This window comes from Dipteris shenzhenensis, chromosome 25 (genome assembly GCF_047967505.1).
Source record: "Dipteris shenzhenensis isolate YYH24624 ecotype China chromosome 25, Dip_SZ_1.0, whole genome shotgun sequence".
NCBI classification, from domain to species: domain Eukaryota; kingdom Viridiplantae; phylum Streptophyta; class Polypodiopsida; order Gleicheniales; family Dipteridaceae; genus Dipteris; species Dipteris shenzhenensis.
In genome coordinates, this window is record NC_141620.1 from 8,250,837 (window position 1) to 8,263,009 (window position 12,173).

The window sequence follows — 12,173 nt, forward strand, 5'->3', positions numbered from 1 at the left end:
GTGATTGGAAAAGTGTTACATTTTATGATCACTTGCGGCATGAGCATAATTATGTAGGTTGGATTCATGCATAGGGATGACTCTTGGGCTCTTTTTCCAAGAGAAATGAACATTAAATAATCCCCTCTTCTATGACTTTCAACATCCAAAGCACCCTTCCTTGATAGAAGAGATGGTAGAAGCATATCGGATGAAAGGCTAGAATGTGGTATTGTATGGAATGGGGTTAGCTGTAGAAAGTGTATTATGAGAAGGTATCGATGTGATTATCACTAATGCCCCCCATAGGATTGATACTTTGATAATTACTTTAGTTGCATGCCCACATTTTGTAATAAAGAGGAAGGGAGATCAGATGTGGACTCGAGTAAGAAAGTACATGACAACTTAGGGGACTCAAGTGAGAAAGTCATCTAAGAGAACTCAGACTTTACTACTGAGGATGGTAGCTCTACATCTAGGGAATCTAAAATTGGCAGCTCTACATCAAATAGCTCACATCTAGAACTACACAGAAAGGTGAAAATGGATGAGAGATTGCAAAGGACCATTGAGGTTCCATGGATCATAATGACAAAAGCCAAATTGTTGCAGTGGAAGGCAATAGAGGTCCAAATCCAGAGCATGCAACGTCAAAAGGAGATTATTTTGAAGGGAGAAGGAAGTGGAGTACTTAAGGATGTAGTACCAGTGAGTAAAGTAAATGTACTACCAAGTAGTGAGGAGCTCAAATTTCATTAGAAAAAAAGGGAGCTCTTTTTGGGGCCTTTTAGCGTCTAAACAAATAGACTCTCGACCAATTAGAAGAGGGCCAATGTAACAGAAAAATACCAAAAACCATGTAAAAAGATAAAATAAGTCATATTCAAGATCTTTTTCTTTTATTATGTCTGACATACGTGATCTTCAAAAAATGATTTTCTATGCAGAATTTGATGAGTATCTGCAACTTGCCCTCGCCCTGCAACCTGCATGCACCACCTCGATGTGACCTTGCATAGACTTTGGTTTGCCATTGTCTTCTTTCGGGTAAGTTGTCTTCTATTCTTTGCTTGCCTCACCATATAGCTTCTTTGGGTCCATGGCATCAATGGCAACATGTAGCTCACCATGGCTTGCAAGAGTAGACAGAGGTTGCAAGACAAGAAAGCCAAAAAGCCAGGTCAAGACACAAGGAACAGAGTGTGGGTCGAGGAAAGCGTTGGCACAGTATCGAATCGACAACACAAAAGACACTTTTGCGACATCTGCAAAGGGAGAAACAACGAGAAGAAAGAAGACTCCTTGTAGAGCAACAACAAGAAGTGGTTGCAGATGCATGCATTCGATCATTGCCATCGGAGCGAAGAACACGAGCTGTGGTGTCACGATTGGTGGGAGCATTTGAGGTAGCAACATCAGGACATTCAGGTAATTACCAGTCTCGAGTCTTCACAAGCTTTAGCCTGCACCCTAAAGTTTGTAGAGTAACAACCCTACCAGCACCTCGGGAGATACACGCCCAAGAGACGATGCTCTCTAACCTAAGAAATGGCCTACAGAAAGTGAAAGAGGTGCACAGCTTAGATCAACTAGCTGCAAAGAGGGAGACATTAGCTATGTTGGCATCCCTTGAAACAAAGGAGAAACAGCTTGGGCACATAATGTCAAAGATGTTGTCAATCAGAAGGACCAATGTGGCTTCAACGATTGAACATAGATAGAGCAGAAGCAATGCATGATCATCCCGATCCGAGAAGTCTGTGGGCTTCAATAGAATGCAAGAAAAGGAGAGACAACCCAAGTGCGGAAGTCACTGCTACAGTGACGACGTTTTGGAACAAAAATACGAGAGTTTCTCTAAATAGAAAGGACATCTGTAAGAAGTGGACGGGACACAAGGTGTTTGAGGAGCACATCATACATATGCTAGATACAATGCAAGTCAGTGGTGCCTAAACTAGCCCAGTGGTTGTTTGTGATTGAGCTTTGGGATAGTTTACTTATTTCATTTCTTAAACCAAGCTTGGACTAAATGTGATTGTCCTAAACCAGCCCGGTGGTTGGAACATCATGCAACCGTAGGTTGGTTCAGCTCAATTGCCAATTATGTGATTGTCTTGAACTGGTGTGGTTAAATAGACAGTTGTTGTTGTCCAGCCTAGTGGCATGGTTGAGCATAAATTAACAATAATATATTTTGCAATATATTGTGATTTTACTAAACCAGCCCGGTGGTTGGAACATCATGCAACCGTAGCTGCTTCAGCTCAATTACTAGTTATGCGATTGTCCTAAACCAACGTGGTTGAATAGACATTAGTTATTAACTAGCCTGATGGTTGAAATTATTGTGTTTCTTAGTACTTATATTCGTTAAATTTAATTTCCAGCTATTTGGGTCATATACCACTGTTAAATTGTGGAATTCAGAAATGAAAAGCAATATATTATTATTTTCTAATGTGAAAAATTCAGAAACAATATACTTATTATTGTCTAATATGTGAAGTTGAGATTGTCAAGCTAAACCATCCAAGTGGTTGAAACTGTGACAATGTCCTAAACCATCCCGATGGTTGAAATTGTGACTATCCTAAACGTGTCCTAAAATAGCCCAATGATTGAAGGGATCGATGCCCATGCCTCCCCAGTCTATAGGCCACCTAGATCCTCATCATGTGTTGCAAGGGAGGGTAGGTTTTGTAGCCTGAGGCCTCTGTGGGAGCCAATGGTTTTTCCAAAGGGAGACCGTGAGTGGCACTGGATTGAATGCATTTACATCACATGCAAGCATTGTAGTTTGAAGCTGAAGAAGAAGACGTTCAATGTCTATCCAAATGAAATGAGGGAAGACAACCACATTGCTCTAAAATGGAGGAGATTTGAAAATGTAAATGATCTGATAAAAAGAGATGGCTACGATCATATAAGAGCACCCAGCCAAGGGAGCTCAGTAGGTCACGTGGTTCAATCCATCCCAAAATATGTGCTTCACAATTTCACGGCCAGTTGGTAGGATAAGCAGTTCAAGACGTGCCTTGCCAATTTTCCCCGTGACACTATTGTATCTGTCATAGATTTTACAGAAAATTATTCTTTTCAAGAACAAGATGAGATACAAAGTGCACACTAGTACAACAAGAAGATAACAATTCTTGTGCATATCATGTACAGTCATTTGCTTGATTATTCCACGCTTGATGCCAATTTGCTTTTGCTGACTCACAGGAGTCCAGGTCAGTGCAACACACTTACCATTTCTACATTTCAGATGATAGGGAGCATGACACCCTATTTGTGCAACATGCCTTTCTATGGCATTGGGAATGGCTGAAAAAGGAAAATCTCCATGTAGAAAATATAAAACAACATTGGGTGTGGTCAGATGGTGCTACCTCTCAGTTTAAATCAACGCGTGGATTCTACTTCATCTCAAGGTTCAAATCCCTGATCGGTCTAGACATGATTTGGAATTTCTTTAGAACTAGCCATGGCAAGGGTGAACATGATGGATGTGGTGCTGTTATTAAGCAAGCTCTGTTTAAACACCAATTAGCATGCCCTCAAGAAAAACTCAATTAAGACGCCCATGATGTTGTAACATGGCTTACCGCCAACCTCTCCATAAGCGTGCATTCAACATACACTAAACAAAGCCTTAAGTATACTATAGTATGCAAAGTGTTCCATGAAGTGAAAGTGGATGAAGTGCAAAGGAGAAACTGCCACGATTGCGAGAAAATTAAAGGAGTTCGTGGTCTGCACATCATATGGGGCTTTCTAAACAACCAAGTGATTAAAACAAGAAAACTTTCTTGTTTCTGCAGTGCGTGCATCATAGGGGACTATGACGATTGTGAGAACATTGCGACTGTGAAGACATGGGAGCAAGTTCAAGTTTTTCCTCTACGTTCAAATGGAGTGACAAACAACAAATGACTCACCACAGTTTAGGGAGAGTTTCAATGACCTCACTGACTGTGTGGAAAAGGGGGATAACTTTGCAGTTGTCACAGATTTTGGGGAGAATGAGGAAGATGACCCATACTTTTTGTTGCAGTGCACAAAACCAAAGTACAAGGTTGAGGAAACATTTAAGGATAATTGGAGAACAACCTATGAGAAGTGGGATGTAGTAGTCGGAGCTTTTTTATATAAAAAAACATCCAAGAGAGGCTACAATTACGAACTACTACATAAGAGTCCACAAACATGTGTGTACTCACATCTAGTAAGAGCTATTAAGTTCCACATGCAACCCATGCCACAATGAGAGAAGGGCAAGTGTGTCTTCAAATTAGATTTAGACACGCATGAGCACATCTTGGGGTGTCTTGGAGCAGTGGACGAGGATGGCTGAGATAGTACTAAGAAAATGTATGTAGTCTCATTATAGGGTTGTAGGGAAACAATATGTCCACTTGTCCTACAAAATGGAATTTGTATTGAGGCTGCTTCTTTTTAGTATATCCCAAGCAACCCCCATGATGGTTTTATTAAATTGTTTTGGTAAATCCCAAACGATAAAACCCATGCTTGTTTTTAGTATATCCCAACCACCACCGCGCTGATTTCCCATAACGAATCCACACATCCTACAAATCCATTCATCTTGTAATAATAGAAGCAAACCATCGTGCTAGTGGCTATTCATATCCTAGTGTAAACCAACCACCACACTGGCAATAACTTATCCTGCACTAATCGTGCACTACTACCATGCTATCCCTACACTACTGCTGCACTATCCTAAAATTTGTCGCACAGTACTATACTAAAACAATGCCCTTTAGACTGTTTATCGTTTCGTTAACCGTCGGATTTCATCCCATGCTTGCTTTTAGTATATCCCAACAACCACCACATTATCCATTCATCTTGTAATAATAGAAGCAAACCACTATGTTGGTGGCTGTTCATATCCTAGTGCAACCAACCATCGGACTGGCAATAACTTATCTTGCATTAATCCTGCACTACTACCGTGCTATCCCTATGCTACTGCCGTGCTATCCTAAAATTTGTTGCACATTGCTAGTGCCCTTTAGACTGGTTATATAGTTAACTGTCAGATTTCAATCACTGGGCTACTTAAAACATTTAAGTACTAACATGCATGCCTATTACACCCCCCCTTGATGCTCTGTGATCCCAATAATATCTGCCTTCTCATATAAGGTGATTGCGTTGCACTCACTTGGAGTAGAAATGCTAGTACTAGGAGACCCTTCATTCCCACAGGTGATTCCCCACACATCTGAATGTCATCACCTTAGATGACATGCTCACAAAGGGCCTCTTTATGGATGTGCTGTATGGGTTCCCTCTAGATATCAATAAAGGCCTCAATATTTTTAGAGTAGAGTACTCTCAACTTGTTGGGGGGGACGTAATTTGAGTCCTGTCAATGTGCACAGTCTTCGGCCTCTCCATCGTATCCTCCTTTGGCTCCCTAAAATTTTTTAATGCAACAAGCTAGACTGGCGGAAAACTGAGTTGTACAAATTCCCTCTTGCTCAAACAAGGCACTCAGTAATGGTTGGATGTAATCTTTTTGGCTCTCAACAATCTTTTGGCTCATTGGATGTAATGTTTTAGTCTCTAAGGCACTTATGTAATCTCTTTTTGTTCAATTTGAGGCTCTGAGTATGCACTGTTGTTAACTTTATATTTGTATTTGAATGGTTATGACTACTACCTGTAATCTTTTGGCCTTTAAGACTTTCAGCAATTGTCGAGTTTTTATAAATGTAAGATCCTCTGTTCAATTTTTGCTCGGTATAAGTTAATAACTTTTATATAACTTGTTATTGGATGTAGATGTACATTGTAATCTCTTTTGCTCAATTTTCACTCAATAAATTATACTTTTGCCCTCATTTATATTTACTGCAACAAGGACTAAAATACCAAGAAAGAAGGACTACAATTTCCTTGGTTTATGACCAAAATAGTGCTAAAATAGCTCCAATGACCCCACTATTGTGGTTGCACGGAGATACATCTAGAAAATTACAATTAAACTTTCAAAAAATGCAATTGACGATATGGCCCTCGAGGGGTCCCCTCTAGGGGCAAGGGCCATATCGACGTGCATTATACAATATCCAGGATGCCACCACTGGACAGAAATTGCATGTCGATATGGCCCTTGGCCCTAAAGGGGACCCCTCAAGGGCCATATTGTCAATTGCATTTTGCTTGGTTGCGCAACGAAATACATTTTCCTTGGTACATAAATATATAGCTCCAAGAACCAGTGCAGTGGCTTTCATAGATCTCCTTTTGTAATTTGTTAGCGTGCTGGTCATCATAGACCTCCTCCTGTAATACGTAAAAATAGGTAACAGAGCTATAACTCCAAGAACCAGTGTGGTGGTCTCTCCAAAATAACCTTGAATTTTGGACGATGATAGGTCATCAGGCCAGAGACTACAATGAGGTGATGCTCAGAATGATAGATTGCATCTCATTATTATGCTAAAAACTAGCGCGGTGGTCTCTCCAATCCAACCTATGATTTGCATGGGCTACAGGTGAAGAAGTGGCATTAAAAGGCTGCACGATAATAGGTGGTTAGGCTAGAGACTGCATTGCAACGGTGTTCAAAATGATAGATTGCATCTAATTATTACGGCAAGAACCAGCACAGTGGTCTCTCCAAGACAACCTTGAATTCTAGGCAATGATAGGTCGTTAGGCTAGAGACTGCACTGAGGGGATGCTCAGAATGATAGATTGCATCTCATTATTATGCCAAAAACCAGCGCAGTGATCTCTCCAAGCCAACCTATGATTTGCATGGGCTGCGGGCAAAGAAGCGGTAAAAGGCTGCATGATGACAGATGGTCAGGCTAGAGACTACGCTGCAGCGGTGTTCAGAATGATAGATTGCATCTAATTATTATGACAAGAACCAGTGCGGTGGTCTCTCTAAGCCAACCTTTAAGTTTAAGGATCTGCATGGGTGCGTGTCCAGTGACAGGTGGCCAAGCTGCACAGCAAAAGCTCTGCGATGATAAATGATTAAGCGGTGTAGGCCAGAGGCTACGTTGCACGAAGCAGTACAGAGATGCCATGTGTCAAGCTATGTGGTGTGTTTTGAACAAATAGATTGCATCTCATTATTACGCTAGTGCACCTTCATGACGTCATGAAAATTTTCGATGACAACGTGGGTCCATGCAAAATTCAAATATTCACCTAAGAGCGCATCGTGTCGCTGATCCAAAATGGCCTTGAAAATAGTTTCATGATTGGCTATACCCAAGCAAACATTGACCCTGTGGACAATAGTCCAAGGAAATCCTAAAGACAACATCCTAACATCTTTACTAAGTGAAGGTAGAATAGTTCCTCAGACGTCAGAAACATGAAAAACTCAAGGCAGCAAAGGTTCAATCTCGAATGGTATGGCTTGAGAATGGGGATAAACCAAGGGAATGCATCACAATAATCAAAGAGGACAGAGGGAGATTGATCAGAGGAGATAGGCAAATAGCCAAGGCATTCGTAGATCATTTGGGACATAGTGCGAGCTCAGCCCCAGATCGGATCTCTAACTATGGAAACAGAATGAATGATAACTTAAGAGAGATGCCAAGAAGAATAATGCTACACGAACAATGAATGCTGTAGAGACCCATGTCAAAGGATGAGATCAAATTTGTGGTAATGCAAATGCCCAAGGATAAGTCACCAGGCCCTGATGGTTTCCCGGTGGAATTCTTTCAATGGTACTGGGAACTGTGCAAAAGAGAGATGGTCTGCTTAATTCAATGGATCTGTGAAAGGAAAGAGATGTTGGAGGATCTAAACACCGGGGTCATCAAACTTATTCCTAAGAGCCACAACAAAAGCAAAATCGACCAGTGGAGATCACCATTGACAATGCTCAACACTATTTACAAGATTATAGCCAAAGTGTGTGCAAACATGATAAAGTTCTTACTTAGCAGGATGCTACATCCCCGACAATATGGGTTTATTATTGGACGAAACATTAAGGATGCAGTTTTAAATGTGCTACTGGCCATAGATTATGCCTTGACACAAAAAGGGAAACATAGCATGCTGAACATGGACCTAGAGAAAGTATATATTGACAGGATAAGTTGGGATTTCATCCTTCAAACTATGGAGAACATGGGCTTTGGTAGTAGATTTTGCAACATGACCAAAATGTTCATGGCAAATGCAAGAGCAACTCCCTCAATGGGTACCACCACTAGAGCTTCACTTTACAAAGATTGGTGAGGCAGGGATACTCGCCAGCTCCCCGCTTATTCGCGATTGTGACAAAACCCCTCCTATATCAAATTGATCATCAGCTAAACAGAGGTTACATCAAAGGTTTAAGGTTGATCAGTGTGGATAACAAAGTGGGCCTTCGAGCAGGGACTAGAGGTAATAAAAACCCACCCAAGAATGGTAGCTCAACTCTACCAAAAGTGTCTAAGGACTTTCAGGCAAGTTTGGGACCCAGGAGGAGGTAAATGGTCGAGGATGCCACAACAGGTGGTAGAGCTATTTGATCTTAGCAAATCAGAGACACAGCTAATCTCGGGTGGTCACTATGTATAAACCCTCTATATCACATGCATTTAAGGCCTATTTGTAATTTTTCCATTAATAAAATGTACCCTTTTTCTATACAAATCTGTAAAATTTTTCCAAAATTATTTAAAAAACTCCCTTATGTAAATTAATTTTTGTAAAACTTAGATATTAAAAATATCCTTTTATTGAACTCACGTGATATGTTTACATATGATGACTGACCCCCTCGAGTAGCTGATAAGCGAAGTACTAGGCAGAGTGAAGGAGAACTAGCCTACAGGCCACATATATAAAGAGGAGACGGACTTCAAGGGATTCGTATGGAGAAATGGAAAGGCGCTCACCAAGCTGGCGCTCAACAGTTTCAAGAACAAACTAAGCCCAACAGGGATTCTGGTTGTGCTAAGAGGCATTGGAAATTCTTTGCCCCCATGGACAAACTCATGGTATGGCGACACAAACTCTCCAAAGTATGGAAAGAATCCCCTCTTTTAGGCTCAACTTCTTGATGTGGAGAGTAATGGTGGCAAGATGCCACTGAAATCAAGGATTGCAAAACTTGAACCACAAAGTCTCCCCTTTTTGTGCTTTGTGCAAAGGTTTCAGAGAAACCCATATGCATCTGTTCTGGGAATGAACAGTGACTAAGGAACTATGGATAGGATTGAAAAGAAAACTCGCCAAGCTCAACATTGGAATCAAGCTAAAGTGGAAGATGGCCCTACTTGGGGATAAGAACAGGCAAAACAATCTCACCTACAAAATGATCCAAGTCCTTAGAGCATTAATATTGCAAAATTTGTAGCAATTCAAGAACGACATCACTTTTCAAAGGATCCTAGTAGGGAAGATTCTAGTAGAAAGCAAACTTTTTTGGAGATAGGAAAGCAGTAAAATTTTTTGGAGATAGGGATGAAGCATGTGGAGCACTCAGCCGCTTGTGGCACTAGAAAAGCCTTTTGAAGACGTGGAGATCTATAAGCATATATTATTTAGAAGTTTGTGTGTGAATAGGTCAATAGGAAACGTTGTGAAGCATGCTCCTCCAAGGGGATAGTCTTATAATAATGCATGAATTTAACAAATGGTGTGCTATAAGAGGTTATGATGAGGTATGAGTGGTCTTTATATGTCTTAATGGAGAGGAATCCTATTACCTCACACAATAAGTGTAGTCACATAGTAAGCTGTCATAAGGTAGCTATTAAACCTCAATAAACGGGATAATGTATAAATTGTGTTTACATCTCATTGAACACATATACTGCAAAGTAAAAACCTTTGGTTCATTTTGCAAGGTAGCTATTAAACCTCAATAAACGCGATAATGTATAAATTCTGTTTACATCTCATTGAACACATATAGTGCAAAGTAAAAACCTTTGATTCATTTTGCAAGATTGACATTTTTTACATATCCTGAGATCCCGATAAAATTATACAGCTTAAGCTCACCAAATGAATTGAAGGACTAGAATTCAGGTTCATAATCTTCTACAATAATGTAAATCACCTTAGAGCTCACAATTATTATCTTAGAGCTCACGTAGAACAGTCAAAGCTAGTGATTCAGCAATCAGTGGGAAATAGAACAATTTTCATCCGTCGTGTTTAGATACTGCTCCATAGGGATTCGGCATGTGAAGCATAAGGCTCTTACGGATCGTGGTACGCTAACTTATGATGCCGGCAATCCAAAAATCAAGAAACAGAAGGTCTGATGGTGGATAAGATACTTTCTTGTCCGCTCACGTTTGTACCCAGGAGTGGCCGTCGACGAAGCTCATTGACATGAAGGGAGCGGCCTGCTCTTCGGTGAGTTCGTGAGACCACGCAACTCTATTCCTTAAATTAGCACCGGGGCCAAAGCATTTGTACTGGCCGTAGAAGACAGTCCTGAAATAAGACCTCGTCAGTTCCGTCACTAGCAACTACTGTTACGATTTCAATCACAATTGCTACGGTCTCATGATTAACTCAAAGCAGAACAATAAGATCTCAGCAAGGTTTAGTGAACGGAACATGTGATGCTTCTGAAAGTAGCATACTTTTCTCTGACTGAGATCCCCCAGTTGTACCAGCCGCCCGGTAGAACAACCTCGGCCATATATGTGTAGATATAAACCACTCTCGAGAATGTTCCCCAAGCTCTTCCCAGATACACGATCCCGACTCCAGAAACGGTGCAGTTCATAAAAGAAAACCCGGTATCTTCTGTCAGCTTTTTCCTTTTCTGAGCCGTTAGGGATCCAGCGGATGTGTTTATGGTTTGCAGACGACACCCCTGATGCAAAACATCAAGCGATTGCCATAGAAAGGTCCCAGGGGAATTCAAGTCTTTGTCAGCAATTAACATGAGTCGCAATAGAGGCAATTCTGGTAAACTCGGATAATCCACCATTTCGCTCTAGTCCCTCAGAAATACTACTTAGACGGATTATCCCCTAGTGTAAATACTACTTGTAAGGATGAGGAAAAGATACCTCGTAAAGGGATCGACCGTCTCCAAAAATGAAATCAATCGATCCAACTATTGTGCAGTTTTGGAAATAATGCCGGCCTTTGTGATCGTAGAGCGTATCCTGTGCCCCGTAGAAGGCGCAATTATAGAATGCTGATTGATCTCCGGAAACTTGCAAAGCTACTGCCTGTGCTCCTAATGCGCCTGGTGGTGGAGCGGGTGCAGAATTCTGATTAAAGATACATAAAAGCACATTGCTTCTAGAAATCAGAAGCGAGGCAGATAATGAGTGCAGATATAGTTAACTGTCTATAAGCCTGCGAGAGCTTTTAATAAAGATATCATAATGTTCTTACTTCAAAGGCCAGATTTCTCGCTATGAAATTGCGTGCCATAACTGCCACTGTAGCACTTCTGAACGTGCCGTTGCTGTTTTTTGCCGTGTCATTCCAAGTTATCCTGGTCAAGTCCATACCTGCCCCTTGGAATGTGATGAGAGGTTTGTTTTTCGGTATGTGTATCTTCTCCCTGCACAATGCCAGCGAGTTTAGGTTCGGATTGTAAGCAATGCGCATACATATTGTCAAATATATACAAGGAATGATAATTGGATTGATACTAACTTGTAAACTCCTTCAGCAATCTGGATGATTATCCTTTGCCGATTGATTTCTGGAACGGAGTTAACAGCGTCTTGAATAGTTTGAAAATTGCCTTCTCCACGTCGTTTATCCACTAATATCACTCTTGCAACGGCAGCCTCGTTTTCAGACGGTTGTGAAGTACTTACAAGCTTTGACACTTCTGCGACCCTCCCGACCCATGCAAGGTAGTCTCTCTCGACCTCTTCGATGGCGTTAGAGATGGGTTGCTGACTCGATGTTATAGCGAGTGAATGAACACCACGGACAGACAGAAGCAGCACTACGAAAATAATCCATACAAGCGCCATTGGAAAGAGAAGGAACGAACTTATCGAGAGGCTAGGTAAAACACATATTGCTCGGAAGTGTGACACCGATCCGCGAGGAGACCTGCACTGCGCATTGCAGACCACCTATAATATATATATACTGAGTCCTGACGATGAAAATCGAGGGGGCAGTGGGCAGAAGAATGAAGCACAGAGACTCACAGCTGCACCTCCGTAACCCTTTGTGGAAGCATGGAT

At 41.2% G+C, this 12,173-nt stretch overlaps 1 protein-coding gene across 1 annotated transcript; it reads right to left on the minus strand.

Moving 5' to 3' along the window:
• Positions 1-10,129: 10,129 nt before the first annotated feature.
• Positions 10,130-11,954, minus strand: LOC147885400 (putative pectinesterase 53). The gene is made up of 5 exons (XM_087397026.1): positions 11,626-11,954; positions 11,359-11,530; positions 11,025-11,231; positions 10,590-10,825; positions 10,130-10,437 (listed from the first exon to the last, which is right to left on the minus strand). The coding sequence occupies exons 1-5, from the start codon at positions 11,952-11,954 to the stop codon at positions 10,290-10,292; spliced, it is 1,092 nt and encodes a 363-aa protein (XP_087253152.1). The 3' UTR covers positions 10,130-10,289.
• Between the last annotated feature and the right edge of the window lie 219 nt (positions 11,955-12,173).